The following is a 16,899-nucleotide window of genomic DNA, read 5'->3' as shown; positions in this document are numbered from 1 at the left end:
CATAAAATTTCCTAGTTTTCAGTATCTAATTCAATGATTACTGCTATGGTCACACAGTTGTGGAACTATAACCATGGTCTCATTAGTAATTTCCATCATCCTAAAACCACCACAACAACAACAAAACTCTGTGTCCACCAGCGGTCACTCCCATTCTTGCCTCCAGCCCTGGCAACACTAACCTCCTTTCTATGTTTCTGGATTTGCCTTTTCTAGATGTTATATATAAATGGACTCATACAAATGTGATATTTTGTGTTGGTGTCCCTCAGTCAGCAGACTAATCTTTTGAATGTTCCTGATATTGTAGTGTGGGTCAGCATTTCGTTCCTTTTATATTGCCAAGTTGTATTCTATTGTATGAACACACCACACTTGATTCATCCACAGCCTACTTCATGGACATTGATTGTTTCCACTTTTGGTGATTATGAATGATGCTGCTAAGAACATTTGCATCTGATCCCTGTGACAATATGTTTGCACTTTCTGAGTTATGTATCTGAGAGTGGTATATATAGTACCACTGGTCATACAATAAATCTGCATTTAATTTTTTAAGATATTGCCTAATTATTTTTCAAAGTAGATGTACCATTTCACATCACCAATGCATGAAGTTTCCAGTTTTCTATTTCTCTGCATCTCTTCAACACTTGTTATTGTCCATCTTTTAATTACAGACATTCTAGGTTGTGATCCCATCTCACCTAACTACCCATCAACATAATCCCTGTTTCAACTACATTCATTCATTCATAGTTCTCTGACCAGATCATAACCAATGACCTCTCTGACTCTTCTCATTCTGTTTCCTTTGAAATGTTTCCCCTTCTCTCCACTGAAGTGACCATTCTCCAGTACACCTCCTTCATAATGCCTTTCCTGACCATTCTTATTCTCAATGATTATTCCCTCAACTTAACTACTATAGCACCTCTTGATTCCTGATATTTAAGCATTTAACATGGGCTGTCTAATATTATTACCTTTTTCTAAAATGCTCAAATTCTCGGCTTCATCCTGGTTAAAAGTACTTCAAGGGCACTGTTTTATAAGCCAGATATTTACTGATAATAATAAGATATCATGCATAATTAAAAAATAATAATCACAGAAGGCAGCATTTACAAATAAATTAACTTCCACAGAGGGAGTGTACTGGGCCTGGAGGAAATTATGACAATATCCTAGAAACCTATGTTCATAAGGTTATTACCAGTCCATATGGTAATTTACTGTGTCTGCTCTTGAAATACTGTAGGAATAGAAAATGTCCCAGTTTCCCCCTCCAACCTCCTCTTCTAAGATTCAGAAGCAACCCCTTCCTCCCCCACGATTTTACTCTCAATCTATAGCACAAATGTCTAAGGGCCTGAATTTCTAGCCTTGAATTCTAGAGTCTGGGGTGTTGAAAAGGACAAAATTTTGATTTTTGTGCTGGCAGTTAGCTGTATTTGGTAGTTATTCTTTATGTAGGCCAAGTAGCTTAGTTTTATTTCAACTGATCATATATTATACCTTTAACTTGTCATTATACAAATGTGTACTAGTACAGACATGACACAAATCTAACACCTCTCATACAAAAACCTCAAAACGTTCAACTCGCTGATAATAGATCAGAAGAGTCATCTTATTTCTGAGATACAACACAAATTTTAGAAAGTTATCGTTAGGTAAACTCACCTCATTTCTTTGTGGACACTTGGAATTTGATCTAATGCCATCCGGTAGAATTTAATGGCTTTGGAATAATTTCTTTGCTTTAAATAAATATTTCCCATATTCACTTTCAATCTTCCTAATTTAAAAAAATGAATGAATGTAAAATAGTCTATGTTTGTCATTTTGTCTATATTTTATATGACCTTAATTCATATTCTTTGATGATTTTCTCAAGTTATAAAGGTTTAGACAGTACCATTAGATTCTCCCTTTAACACAGTCATACTATTTTCAGGTATCCACACACAAATCCTATTTGGAAATGGAACTGAAGACAGATGGATTCCTAAAAATCTAGCTTAAAAAAAACCTGATTTACATTAGAAAATTGGAGTTGTGTTATTCTAAGAAAATATGGGACTTTAAAACTAGGATAAAAAATGCTATACATATTTTAACATGATATTAATAAACTTTACTACTGCTACCAAAAATTACATAATAATATGCATGCTAGATGTAAACTATAGCCTCTTGGAGATGAATTATACAAGAGGAAACATGCTCGATGGAGTTGCCACATGGCTCATTCTACATGTGATGACAGAACATATTTTTTATTTACTATTAGGTAATGTACTGGGTTGGCCCAAAAGTCTGCTATGTTTTTTTCCATATGATGGCTCTAGTAGTGCTTAGTTGTCTTTAACTTCATTCAAAACAATTTTGTTAAATTGTATTGTGGCAGCTGTCAGCATGCATTTAAATGAAATGCATTTAAACAAAACTTATAAAAATTGGTAAATTTTTGCACAGACATTTTAATATTGAAGATGGAAGAACATGTGCAACATAAGGCATATTATGCTTTATTATTTTAAGAAAGGTAAAAATGCAACTGAAATGCAAAAAAAATTTTTTTTTGGAGTGTATGGAAAAGGTGCTGTTACTGATTGAACATTTCAAAAGTGGTTTGCAAAGTTTCCTGACACTGCTGACATTTTGGACAAATAATCCTTTGCTTTGGGGCTGTCTTATGCATTGGAAGATGTTTAACAATACCCTTCTACCCACTAGAAACCAATAATGGGAGATAGCTGACATATTCAAAATATTCAGATCAATAAAGTTATTGGTAAAAATGAAAAATGTGTCTTTTACTTTATAGAAAAAAATATAATGGACTTTTTGGCCAACCCAATACCTCTTACCAACTGTATTTCCTCATTTGCATTTGTGTGGATTTCCATATAAATAGTATCTTTAAACATGACACCTCTATATAAATTTATTTTAGGGCACAGATCATTTCAGTATAAGGAACCATAAAATGAGGAAACATAAAAGAACACAACAAAATAACTATACTTAATAGATGAACTGACTATAAACACCTACCTGCATTGGTAAACATCTTATTTTTTACAATAACTTGATATGTGTTTAGTGCTTCCGCATACATTTCATTAGCTGAGTACTGACTGGCCAAATTGAAAAGAACCTAAGGGGAAAAAATATTGCAAAAGACACACAATGACCATTTTAGGCCTTTTTTGCCTTTGATCTTTCTAGAGATTAAAGTCCTATAACAAAACTACTTATATCAAGACACCCAACCAATTAGGAAATGAAGTAGACAGAAAATCTTGCATTCCAAATGAACCAAAACATTCAGATAGGTAAGGCTGACCTCTGAATGTTACCTTAATTTTTTATGTATTCTTTCTAATTTAGGTAGTATTTGTCTTCCATTAACCTCACGAAGACCTACAAAGAATAATCGTGTCTTGTTAATGTTTCTGGTGATAGAAGGAATAAAAATAGTGAACCAAATTCTTTTCCTAAGTATAAATCAAATTTCAAGTAGATATATCTTTTCATATTCTTTGATTCTTTATTTGAATAGTAATTCTCTATATGCAAAATTATAGTTTAAATGGAAGGATTGAGCAAAAAAGAAAAAAAAACACGAACAAGAGGATGGTGATGGAAGAGGGGAAGGGGCTGGGTGCAGGTGGAAGAGGGTATGGGGAGATAAATGGCAATAAAAAATACAATAAAAACTATGTCAAAAAATAATTTAAGTTATTAAGTTATAGAAAATTATCTCTAGAGGTAATAATATAATCATTAAAAATTGATAATGGAATTAAAAATATTAGCTCAAATAGTAAACATCTAAAAATTCTTTATTAAGTTTCAAATGTCCTTTTTTCCATGTGTTTGGCATATGGAGACTCTTCCACTGAAAATACACCCTTTTACCCAACACTATCAACATCAAGGAACTATCTTTTCAGAATTAAAGAAATTTTGATGGAAATTAGCTATTTATTTATTTATTTTGCTACCTTCATAGAACATTTTTATTTCCCTCATTTGAAGTTCTTGAAAATCACAAGCCAAAAGTCCACATAAGAATCTCATTAAAGTAATCATATTGAAGAGAGCATAAATATTATCAGTCTTCAAGAAAGAGAGTCACTCATTGGCTGTTGGGTTTGTGAGTACTTACTAAATTATTAAAAACAAACTAAATAAAAGACCTTTGCACAGACTTAAGATAAAAATGTCTCATGAACTCTTGTTCAAAGAAAGGTTATTATTAATCTAATTCTAGGCACTGGAGGTTCATTAAAATTTTAAAAATAAAATGAAACATGAAATTAAAAAGGTAAAATACTTCTGGAATCTGCATATCCTAGCCAAAGTAATTTTACGCAACAGGTAATTTATACTTACTGAGTATGTTAAGTCCAGATTAATGTTTTCTGGAGATGTCACCTGCTCACGTTGTCTCACCAACACTCTCTCTTTTCTTCCTGCATCTTTTGCCTTTTCTAAAGCCTAAAATAAAGTTTACACTCTGAGCATTCGTTATGAGCATCTGTGCATTTGGGAAACACCTGCATATAGCCCGGCTGAATGCAGTATCCAACCCAGGATGCCTGGGGCCGGCAGTACCCTAACCACACGCTTCCCTTGACAACGAACCAGACACTTGTTTAAAGTGGAGCTCCCCATCATAAAAATATGTGCTTATGCTTGGAGGGGCAAAATGTACAGAAGTTTTCCCCCAAATCCTGTCTCTTTATTACCACTCCTTACACTACTTTTAGGTATGACCGTCTGATTTTTTTTCTCCCAACTCTTGAATCTTTGGATATTTTAATTCCATCTTGTGAGATAAGAATTTAGATGGATTGGTTTTGTTTCTGGGATACCCAAAATCCAGACAAGTCATGAAATAACTGCTACTCAGTGTTATAGCAGATGCTTAGTTTGGCTCTCACATTCTACTCAGAATGATTTCTACTGAGGGACTAAGTACAAACAGATTAATTGAACAGGAGATTTTTTTTTTTAGAAGTAGATTTTAAAAAGCGCCAGTCTTGTTTATGAACAACAAAAGTAGCTTTTTTTCCCTTTCCTTTTTTTATTGATTATGCTACTATAGTTGTCCCAATTTTGTTATCCCCGTTATCCCCCTCCTCCCTGCACCCTATCACCCTCCAGCATTCCCCCCTCCCTTAGTTCATCTCCATGGGTGGTACATATAAGTTCTTTGGCTTCTCCATTTCCTATGCTATTCTTTTTTTAAATATATTTTATTGATTTTGCCATTACAGTTCTCCTATTCCCCCCCTTCATTCCCCTCCACCGTGCACACCCCTCCCCCACCACTTCTCCCCCCTTTCGTTTATGTCCATGTGTCACAAGTTCTTTAGATTCTATATTTCCCATAGTATTCTTGCCCTCCCCCTGTCTATTTTCTACCTACCGTCTATGCTACTTAGTCACTGTACCTTCTCCCCCCTTCTCCTCCTCCAACTCCCCTGTTGCTAACCCTCCATGTGATCTCCATTTCTATGGTTCTGCTTCTGATCTAGCTGTCTCTTAGTTTGCTTTTGTTTTAGGTGTGGTTCTTAATAACTGTCAGTTTGTTGTCCTTTCACTGTTCATATTTTTATCTTCTTTTTCTTAGATAAGTTCCTCTAACATTTCATATAATAAGGGCTTGGTGATGATGAATTCTTTGAATTTGACCTTATCTGAGAAGGACTTTATCTGCCCTTCCATTCTAAATGAAAGCTTTGCTGAATAGAGCAATCTTGGATGTAGGTATTTCGATTTCATGACTTGGAATACTTCTTTCCAGCCCCTTCTTGCCTGTAAGGTCTCTTTTGAGGAATCAGCTGACAGTCTGATGGGAACTCCTTTGTAGGTGACTGTCCCCTTATCTCTTGCTGCTTCTAGGATTCTCTCCTTCATTTTAATCTTGGTTAATGTAATTATGATGTGCCTTGGTGTGTGCTTCATAGATTCAATTTCTTTGGGACTCTCTGAGTTTCCTGGACTTCCTGGAAGTCCATTTCCTTTGCCAGATTGGGGAAGTTTTCCTTCATTATTTGTTCAAATAAGTTTTCAGTTTCTTGCTCTTCCTCTTCTCCTTCTGGCACCCTTATGATTCAGATGTTGGAATGTCTAAAGTTGTCCTGGAGGTTCCTAAGCCTCTTCTCATTTTTTTTTAATTCTTGTTAATTCATTCTGTTCTGGTTGACTGTTTATGTCTTCCCTCTGCTCCAAAGTGTTGATTTGAGTCACTGTTGGTTCCCTGTACATTTTCCTTTATTTCACTTGGTATAGCCTTCACTTTTTCTCCATTTTGTGACCATACTGAACCATTTCTGTGAACATCCTGATTGCCAGTGTTTTGAACTCTGCAGCTGATAGGTTGGCTCTCTCTTCACTGCTTAGTTCTGTTTTTGGAGCTTTGATCTGTTCTTTCATTTGGGCTATATTTCTTTGTCTTGGTGCACCTGTTCTGTTCTAAAGGCTAGAGCCTTAGCTATTCACCATGGCAGGGAAACCCATGTGCCTGTGTTGTGTTGATATATGTGGGGGAGGAGTAGGAGAGTGAACAATGCCATTTGCTCAGCTCTCAACCAGCTTTCAGTCACTTTCCCTGCTATCCACAATCAAATTGGGTTCTTGGAGGCAGAGTTTCCATCTATGCCTCTATCTTGGCTGGAAGTCCTATACTATTCTTAACCTCCCCTTCTGTATTTTGTGCCTACCTATTATGCTTCTTATTCCTGTACCTTTCCCCCTTCCTCCCCCTCCTCACTGATAATCCTCCACCGGATCTCCATTTTTGTGATTCTATTCCTGTTCTAGTTGTTTGCTTAGTTTTTGTTTTCTGGTTTAGTTGTTGATAGTTGTGAGTTTGTTGTCATTTTACTGTTCATAGTTTTTATCTTTTTCTATTTCTTAGATAAGTCCCTTTAACATTTCATATAATAAATAAGGGCTCGACAACGAACTCCTTTAACTTGACCTTATCTGGGAAGCACTTTATCTACCTTTTCATTCTAAATGATAGCTTAGCTGGATAGAGTAATCTTGGATGTAGGCCCTTGCCTTTCATGACTTGGAATACTTCTTTCCAGTCCCTTCTTGCCTGTAAGGTTTCTTTTGAGAAATCAGCTGATAGCCTTATAAGAACTCCTTGTGGGTAACTCTCTTCTCTTTCTGTTTTTTTTTTAAATATTTTATTATTTATTTATCTTTAGAGGGGAAGGGGGAAGGAGAGAGGGAGATTTCTTTTGTGTGCCTGTCAGGGACGGCGTCTCTTTCTGTTTTTAAGATTCTCTTCTTATCTTTAATCCTGGGTAACTTAATTATGATGTGTTTTGGTGTGTTCTTACTTGGGCCCAATTTCTTTGGAACTCTCTGTGCTTTTTGGACTTCCCGGAAGTCTGTTTCATTTGCCAGATTAAGGAAACTTCCCTTCATTATTTGTTCAAATAGGTTTTCAATTTCTTGCTCTTCCTCTTCTCCCTCTGGTATCCCTATGACTCAGATGTTGGAGCGTTTAAAGTTTTCCCAGAGCTTTCTCAGCCTCTCCCCATGTTTTTGAATTCTTGTTTCTTCATTCTGTTCCAGCTGGATGTTTATTTCATTTTGTTTCAAATACTTGGTTTGATCCACAATTTCCTTCCCTTCCCCTTTGGTTTCCTATATAGTTTCCTTTATTTCACTTTGTATAGCCTTCATTTTTTCCTTCATTTTGCAACCAAACTCAATCATTTCTGTGAGCATCCTGATTACCGGTGTTTTTCAATTCTGCATCAGACAGTTGACTGTCTCCTCATCACTTAGTCCTTTTTCTGGAGTTCTGATTTGTTCTTTCATTTGGGCCATATCTCTTTGTCTTGGTGCACCTGTTATGTTGTAGGGGGCAGAGCCTTAGGTATTCACCAGGGCGAGGCAACCCTCTTTGCTGCTTTGTGGTGCTGTCTGTGGGGGAAAGGACAGAGAGGGAATAATGTCACTTGCTGGCTCTGCTCTAGCCTTACTTTCCATCACTTCCCTCACTTCCCACGAGTGGATTGTGGCCTTTTGGATGCTGATTTGCAGATGGGTGGGTTTGTGTATGTTCTAGGACCCTGTGGTCCTCTCCCATGGACTCTCCTATGATCCCAGGACTTTCTCCCATTGCCGCAACTCCTGCAGATTTTACATCCAGAGGTTCTGAGTCTTTAGTTTCCCACGCTGAAACCTGGGGTTCTGCAGTCTGTCTCACTTCCCAATGGTTCTTCCGAGCTTATTGGCCCACAGATGTGGGACCAACTGGTCTACCAGCCTCTTGCTTGGCTGTGTCCTCTACACCTCTGCTGCCCATCTCTGCCCCTCCTACCAGTCTGATTTCTTTTTTAACTCCTTGGTTGTCAGACTTCCATGAAGTTTGAATATCTGGCAGTTCTGGTTGTTTTTTGTTTTTAAGTTTGTTGTTGTCCTTCCTTTGGTCGTGCGAGGAAGTGAAGTATTTCTACCTACGTCTCCATCATGGCTGGAACTCCTGGGCTGTTTTCTACAAATCCTTGGTGTATCAGTACATGTGCAGATTCCCAAAAGTAGCTTTTCACACCAAATGATTCTTCCTAATGGTGTTCATTAATCAGATAATGAAAGTCACAGAAAGTATATAGTACAACATAGTAATGTGAACAAAAGCAGATTAAAAGAACATGTTTAGTAATTTTTAAAAAGCAGAGTAGGATTCCCAACAAGAAAATGATGATTTTTCAGTCTACTTAAGAAAAAATACTTTAGGGTAGTGAGGCTTAAATAAGAAAAGAGCCATTTGTACTGTTTGTGGATACAGGTTGGGTTTAATCCAATAGTCTACCAGGTTGCAAAATTTAATCAACAAATACATTAGAACTTTTTCCCCTACTGAAATGACCAACATAAAAATTATATAATCAGCTCACTTTTTTGACATCAGAGCTGATGAAGTAGAGTGCCAATTGCAGGTTCTCAAAATAATTTTCAGTGAAAACTGGAAGGCTAGTCAATAGCAAAATAAAAATATTTATATATATGCTTCCACATCTGCATAAATAAAACCAGGTAAACACATATACATACTTTATCATCCCAACTCCTGTTAGTGTATGAACTTACCAGTTTTAAGTCTCCACAACTGTTGGCAATACAGCTTTCTTCTACCAACTCATTTACTTTCTTCTCTAATTGTCTAATCTTTTCTTCTGGACTATTAAAGAAGAAAGCAGGTAATCATTCAACCACCAATAATATATATTGATACTAAGATTTAATTCACTTTTAACATTTTCATTGTAAGTGCTTTTAAAAGTGAAGAACAAGTCATAGATGAGACAAATGTATAAATGGCATTAAATAGCAAATGTACCATTGTTTTTAATTACTGCATTATATAATTACTCATAATAACAGTAAAAACAGTTAACATTTACTTAGCATAAGTGTAATTTCATACTGAGCAACATGCTTTACCCCAATTATGATATTTAATTCTCATAATCACATTTGCTACAAATACTATCATTATTTTTCTTACTAATAGGGAAACAGGTTTAGAAAGTTAAGTGCTGTGCCTTAGATCACACAGACAGAAAGTTAGAGCAAGGATTTAAATGCAGTAAGGTAAGTCTGGGAGCCATGCTGTTGTATTATCATTCCCCAGGGGAAAGCAGATCCTTTTTTCAGATGAGTGGCAAATGGGGACTTTATCTGGTGGTTAGGAAAACTGAAGCCCTCCATAAAAGAGGTAACACAATTATTATTATTTACTACCAGATAGATACTAAAGAGAAGGTTTCTAACAAGGTGAGAAATTCAAAACCCCTGACTCCATTAGTAGCAAACATAGCACCTCAAATCAGTCACCTTTCAAAAACATCAATTTCTTTTTGCTGCTACTTGCTTCCAGCAAATAACGCAACTCTCCAAATGCACAAAAGAAGTACCTAGATAATATTTTACAAGTATATCAAAATACACTGTATTTCTCTTAACCCTCCAGAAATGAGATCTTTAAAAAGAATACAGGAATAAATTTAACAGCATAGCCTTGCCTATAGGATCATATTCTTCAAGGAACCTGCCTACGAATTTCATCAGGTGGGATACAAATTTCATCGAGTGGGATACAGAGATCTATCTGCAAAATTCTAATTGAACAATGAGCACAATGGATGGTGGTTTCATAAAGGTTACAACAAAGTACAGAATTCTATTTTCTGGTTGTCTGAAACACTCTAAGAAATGTTGCTATTATTATAAAGCCTAAAATATCAATATAAATTTTGTTGTTGTTGATTTTGCCTTGGACTCTTGTTTATTTTTAAGTATATTTTATTGATTATGCTATTACAGTTGTCCCATTTTTTTCCTCTCCTTTATTCCCCTCCACCCACCTCTCACCAGCATTCCCATCCCCTTAGTTCATGTCCATGGATCATACATATAAGTTCTTTGGCTTCTTCATTTCCTATATTATTCTTAAGCTCTTCTACTATTTTGGGTTCAAATCTTACTCCTGCCATTTAATTAGTGCTACCAAGTCATTTTTGCGCTTTATATTTACGTATAGTAGTGGCACAGTGCCTGGCACAAGTGAGTACTCAACAAGTGTTTGCTTCTAAAACTATTTGTAAAATGTACACATTGATGGTACTTAGGTACCTTTAAATACATACAGCTGAATTTATACCATAGCTTTTTGGCTACTCTCTGACCACTAACACAAAACTAAGTTAATTCAATAAAAATTAAGTTTTTCAATATTGATATGAGAAGCTAACTTCTTATATGTTCTTGTAACTTTTTTCTTTGAAATATCCTTTTAAAATAAACATATCTTATTACATTTACAGCCCTATTTGGCCTTTAAGAAAATTAATATTAGGCTCCATTAAAACTAGATATATCTTCAACTTAAATAATATAATAAAACTACATAGGACACACATGGCTATTTTTCTTAGGCTTGTTTCTTTTGCTGATTCCAAGAATTAGGGATGATGGTATAATCACTACTCTGCTGACACAAACTTTTAAAATACTTATGGATTACATATTTGGAAAATAAAAAAACATGTAACAACAATAAAACAATGGCATAATGAATTATATACCTATCTTCATTTTTGGCTTCCAAAGGAGGAGCAGGGCCTCTTGACTGACCAAGGGGGTCAAATGCAGAGCCTGAGACATAATTCAAGAATTCATATTTAATCTGTGACCCAGCATAATTGAAGAAAATTAGAAACCTTGTAGTAGTTATTTAATTATTTATTAAATGGCTCAGATTACCAATTTATTGAATATTCAGGACATTTAGCATGCCTACATAAACATTTTGAATATCAAGAAATTGGTGAGATTTTTAACATACAGAAAACTATTAAATAAAACTTGTGTGTTAACATATAAAAACAAAAATGAGATGCTGTCTCAGTATTTACTCCTCCTCCACAGTAATCTATTCCTATTAGGAACTCTAAATTATCAATCATGTGAGCAATAAACTGGCATTGGCTTTTTAACTGATCTTATTGGTAAATATACATTAATTTTTGTCATAATAATTTTATTTTTAAATTATTATTTACATTTTATATATAAATACTATTTTTACCTTTACATCTTAAAAATCAAACTCTAACTTATGTAAAATAAAACACAAATTTTTCATGTACAATTTGGTACAATCTGAGAAGTTATACGCCAGTGTTACCACCATTCCGATCAACATGGAGTGTTTTTATCAGCCCTTTTCTTTCTTATGGTAACTAAAATAATGGCACACCTTGTAATCAATGCTGCATTAGAATTTAAGTGGTAATAATACTTACACATACAAAAATGGTTAAGAAAATATTAAAAGATATGAAAAAAATTACTAGAGACAATATTACAAACCTCTTAAAGCTGCTTTGGTAAAACCTGCTGCTCTCACTGCTGTCATAGGTCTAGTAACTCCATCCTTAAAAGAATAGGAATCATTTAAAAGTACTTACAATTCTGCAAATGACACACCTTAACATAACCCCAATTTTATACTGATTTTAATCACTATCTGCTTATTCTGTGCATCTGCTTCTCTATATCAATCCTGTCTCTTCGCTTCCCCCTTTGAATGTGTAATTCCTTGCTCTAATTGGGCTTACTCCATTCGAAAAATACTCATGGATATTTACATAGCATTTTATATAGCCAATTAGCTGCCTGCTCCCCTACTTTTGGTTGGTATCTTCTATGACCATGAAAACAATTAGAAATGGTTGTAAATGACAGCACAGAAAAATGGGTCCCAGAGTGTACTACACAAGCAAACCATCAGTCCACCTCCACTTTCCAGTGGGGTCTCATCTGAATATCAGGACGTTTGGAGACTGGGCCTCTAAAGATTTCAAACCTGTAGCCCACACTTTAAATAATCAGGGTCATTATATCAGTAACATCTTCTTTAGCATTTTAAAATAGTATAATAAAGAAAAGAAAACTTTGGTAATAATATTTTAAGTCATGAGAGAAGGCCAAATGAACAACCACATATCAGAAATACCTGGATAAGCCCTGTCACAGGTCTTCCTCCCATTGATGATGCCAGGGATGTTTTGGACTAGTAAACAGAAAAATAAGTTAAAATAATTTCAAAAAATTGATACTTAATTTTATTCAAAAAGTTTTACAACTTTTTAAATAAGTTTTTCCTCATTCTATTGGCAAATGAACCTAAACACATTTTTTTCCATGTATCACCCGAGGACACAGAATCAAACAGTACAACTCTAAGGCAGGCACCAGCAAACTACAACCCTCAGCCTTGTAAATAGTTTCCCTGGAGCACAGCCACGCCCATCTGTGGCTGCTCTAGCACCACAAATGCCGAGTAGCAGCCGAAGACTGTCTAGCCTGGAAAGCCTAAGCCCTTCACAGAAAATGTTTGCTTTCTCTTATTCTAAAACAGCACCAAAAACAAAATTTATAAGTAATACATATGTGGGCTGATTAATAAAGGCATGTTTCACATGACACACAGTCATCCTATATTATGTACAAAGGCTATTTTCTTTATTCATAAAAAGGGACAGCATGAAGGTTAGTGCCCTGGACCTTTAGATTCTGAAACCATTTTTCTGACCTCTAAGAAGTTTTACCATAAAGACAATCCCACCTCATTCTCTCATGCTTCTCCAGTTCCTTTATTATTTCACATAAGCTAAAATATCCAAATTTGGGCAACATTTAAAAGATTTTTCTTTATAGATTTTTATATAGCATCTTTCCTCCAAATAAGAGTAACACCCAAATATATGCCTTCAAAATTTTTCTTAAATTTTACTTTTTATTTTATTTATTTATTTAATCTAATAATTTTATTGTATTTTTATTACTATTTAGCCCCCTTTTTACTTTTTAATGATTTGATTAGTAAGTTTTTAAAAAATTACTAACCTATTTACGTTTATATAACATACAACTTCACATAAAATGTATGAGTGGGATACACATGAGACTTGGTTATATTATATAAAAAATGAAAGGAAATCAATAAACACATGATTTATAAATAGAAAAAGGTAATATATTTTCTGATATATTTATAATCAAAATGACTAGAATATTTGAAGCTATTAATCAAATAAGACTTTTATAATGTTCATAACTATTCAAAACATAAAATATATCTGGGGCATGGACTGAAAGATAGACAAAATTATTAAGAACTGCCTAAAATAAACTTATGTATAAGAAAAAGCATCTTAATATTTTCAGCTTAAGAAAACCTACCCCATATCCAGTAGCTACAGGTCTAGTAACTGCTGTGCTTGGTATTTTAGCAGTTATCTTGGGGAGGAAAAAAAACAATAGTTAATAGAATTCAGATTAGATTATATAATAGAAAACTGGAAAAGAGGTGGGAAATATAGACTCATCAACAGAGAAGTGTTTATATAATATTTAGAATAATATTCTTTTAAATTATCCTACATATTAAGGAGCCCAGGAATTTTAGGTGTTGGGAAGGAGACTTATTCTGATTCACTTCACAGGAGAAAAGGGACTTTAGGATGACCAGAGGTGCCTATAGGAAAGATCAGTTTTCATGGCTGCTTCCATCATTTACCACACATACTTATTACTGCCAGCCACTAGGTCTAACAATAGGCAGGACTTGGAGTCAGAGAATATGGGGTCAAATGTCAGCTCTTTCTCTACTAGCTGAGTTTATTTAGTCTCTTTGAACCTAAAGTTTTTCACCTTTGAAGTAAGGATACAAGGTATGCTGATCACAAAATTGTAGTTGGAATCAAACAGGACCATGTAGGTAAAACTGACTTAAAGATGTCAGCTGTTAGGCATATTTGTTAGAAACGTTTGATGAAAATGTCAATACGGAAGCTCTGCTTCTGGTTATGATGAACTACTGTTTTAAGTAACATTTCCACTAAGAATGAACAACCTGGAGACAAAAACAATTTTGTAAAATATAAGTTTGAATACATTTAGAGAACCATTGAGGAAGTAAAGAATTACAAGTTCTCCATATAACAAAAGGGGAAGGCTTGCGAGGTGAGCCTGCATTAGGGTCTGCTTTTCTCCTGCAGGCATCTGCTTATTCCAAAGGCAAGGCTAAGAAGCTGTCCATAGCTTTTTGTAGGCTCACAGGCCTGAGGAGAGCTGGGGGCCTACCAAGATGGCTGCCATTGTAATAATCCCAGTTTTAGACTGTGATCTCAAAAGGCTAAGACTGAAAAGTTAAATTAGAAGTATACCAGCCCTTATAAAGACTGATGTCCAATTTAGGATCATCTTAAACTCAATTGAATTAAGGTGAACCAGGATTCCTAGTGCCCCTGCGGAAGTAAGTAAGAGTGAATTCTCTCTAGAAAGATGAGATCACCTAAGACTGTTATCCAGTAGAACTCTCCTGCACTGATGGGAAGTCTGTATCTGCCTTGTCTGATGAGACAACCACTAGCCACATGTGGCTGCTGAGCATCTGAAATGTGGCTGGTTGTAACAACAATCTGCATTTTTAAATTTTATTGAATTTTAAATAATTTAAATGTAAATAGTCAAATGTGACTAGTGGTTACCATATTGGACAGCACAGATGTACTGAGATCTGTCCAGAAAATATCCAGCCATATACTATAAAAAATAGAGACATTTATTGAAGAAAATAAAAGATACAAAAAATTGTACATAAAACAATGATGCCTCAGTTCCCTTCAAAGTAGGCACCTTGGGACCTCCCATAGTTCTCCCAATCACCATCAGCTGCCCCATTGTATTTTCTTGAATCTCACTGACAGTCTGAAATCTCTTCCCTTTCAATTTTAGTTTTGGGAAAAGCCAGAAGTCACAGGGTACCAAATCTGGGCTGTAAGAGGGCTGAATCACCTGGGTGATTTGATGTTTTACCAAAAAACTCTGCACGAGACGTGATACATGAGTGAGTACATTGTCATGATGAAGCTCCTGATCACGAGTTGCCCATGGGTGTGGCACTCTGAATCATTCAAATAGTTTCCATGGTGGGATATTCAAGCTTAATACAAAATCTGATGCAGATCTATTGCTCTACTCACTCGGTCATTTTGAATGTGATGGCCACACAGTGCACATGCTCACTCAAGAGCATCTACCACCCCCACTGATTAGTACACTGAAGTTGTCATTGTTCACACATGCTCATTCCAGTCCATTTTCCTTGGCTGCCAGGTTACAGTGATGTCAAGCAACCCGTTCTCCTTATATTAACAGTGGCTGGACTTTTTTCAGACAGACCTCATATGTATCATTTACTGGATTTCTTTTCATTCTTTTGTTTTTCTTGGCTTTTGATTAGGCAGTCTTGCCTCCTATATGTCTGGTTGGTTTTGACTGAATGCCAGACATTGTAAAAAAACCTTTAGAGATAATGTAAGGCTATACAGGGTCTGTTTGCCCTGGTTTGATTCCCAGTCAGGGCTCATGCCCGGGTTGTGGGTTCGATCCCTGGTTGGGGTACATGACCTTGTCAGGGAGCATAGGAGAATGCAGCCCCTTTCCTGTCTCTCTCTCTCTGCCTCTCATTCTCCCTCCCCCTCTCCCTGCCCTTCCTCCCTCTCTAGAAACAGCAAGAATAAACATTAAAGCCCTGGCCAGGTAGCTTAGTTGGTTAGAGCATTCTCCTGATATTCCAAGATTGCCAGTTTGATCCCTGGTCAGGGCACATACAACAAGCAACCAATGAATGCATAAATAAGTAGAACAATGAATCAATGTCTCTTTCCCTCCCTCCCTCTCTCTCCCCCTCCACTTCTTCTCCCCCTCTCTCTCAAATCAATTTTAAAAGAACATTTAAAAACTTGACCTAATTGACAGGTAGCAGGTCTTAGAATAAGCTGGAAAGGATAGGGTCTCAAGACTTTTTCTGAGAACAAACTGAAGGAAAGGTTTATATTCTTTATATATATTCTCTCTATATAAAAAGAATAATAGTATATACATAATTATTCTTTTTAATTACTTACAAATAACTAAATCATACTTTTAGCATTAGTCAGACCTCTTCAGACAGAGTGGATCCTACCCAGTCTCTTCCTTTATTTACTTCACACCCTCACCTGTCATACCTCTCCTCCCACATCTAAGGTCAGTCTTCACTGTACATACCCTTTAACATTCAAATGCAAACTTATCCTAAGCAGCCTATTCTGATTGTCTCAGTGTCAGATAATCTTTATTTATGGTTCCATAACAATTTATGCTCTTTCTCACAGAACTTTCTATACTTCACTATTTCACTTAGTACCAACCTTGTCCATTTTAAAACTACAAAAGAAGCTTGGCAGATTCCATGCATGGTGCAAATCAGATGTCTATGCTTTGAATGACAAAAAT

General features: G+C 35.5%; 1 protein-coding gene across 3 annotated transcripts in view; it reads right to left on the bottom strand.

Moving 5' to 3' along the window:
* IFT88 (intraflagellar transport 88) overlaps positions 1 to 16,899 on the bottom strand; it is a 187,376-nt gene that overhangs the window by 136,842 nt on the left and 33,635 nt on the right. For 2 of the 3 annotated variants that reach the window (XM_037157650.2, XM_053663493.1), the window contains exons 4-11: positions 13,798 to 13,854; positions 12,569 to 12,625; positions 11,923 to 11,986; positions 11,136 to 11,205; positions 9,139 to 9,229; positions 4,411 to 4,515; positions 3,067 to 3,169; positions 1,690 to 1,804 (exon numbers count right to left, since the gene is read on the bottom strand). In XM_037157650.2, coding sequence (XP_037013545.1) covers positions 1,690 to 1,804; positions 3,067 to 3,169; positions 4,411 to 4,515; positions 9,139 to 9,229; positions 11,136 to 11,205; positions 11,923 to 11,986; positions 12,569 to 12,625; positions 13,798 to 13,854 — 662 coding nt within the window. The remainder of the gene's footprint in view (positions 1 to 1,689; positions 1,805 to 3,066; positions 3,170 to 4,410; positions 4,516 to 9,138; positions 9,230 to 11,135; positions 11,206 to 11,922; positions 11,987 to 12,568; positions 12,626 to 13,797; positions 13,855 to 16,899) is intronic. The other variant, XM_053663492.1, reaches the window with a different exon arrangement.

The sequence above is a fragment of the Artibeus jamaicensis genome, unplaced genomic scaffold (genome assembly GCF_021234435.1).
Source record: "Artibeus jamaicensis isolate MK-2021 breed Jamaican fruit bat unplaced genomic scaffold, CSHL_Jam_final contig_3188, whole genome shotgun sequence".
NCBI lineage: Eukaryota > Metazoa > Chordata > Mammalia > Chiroptera > Phyllostomidae > Artibeus > Artibeus jamaicensis.
The sequence above is the reverse complement of the archived record's forward strand: the minus strand, read 5'-3'. Positions and strand labels throughout refer to the sequence as shown.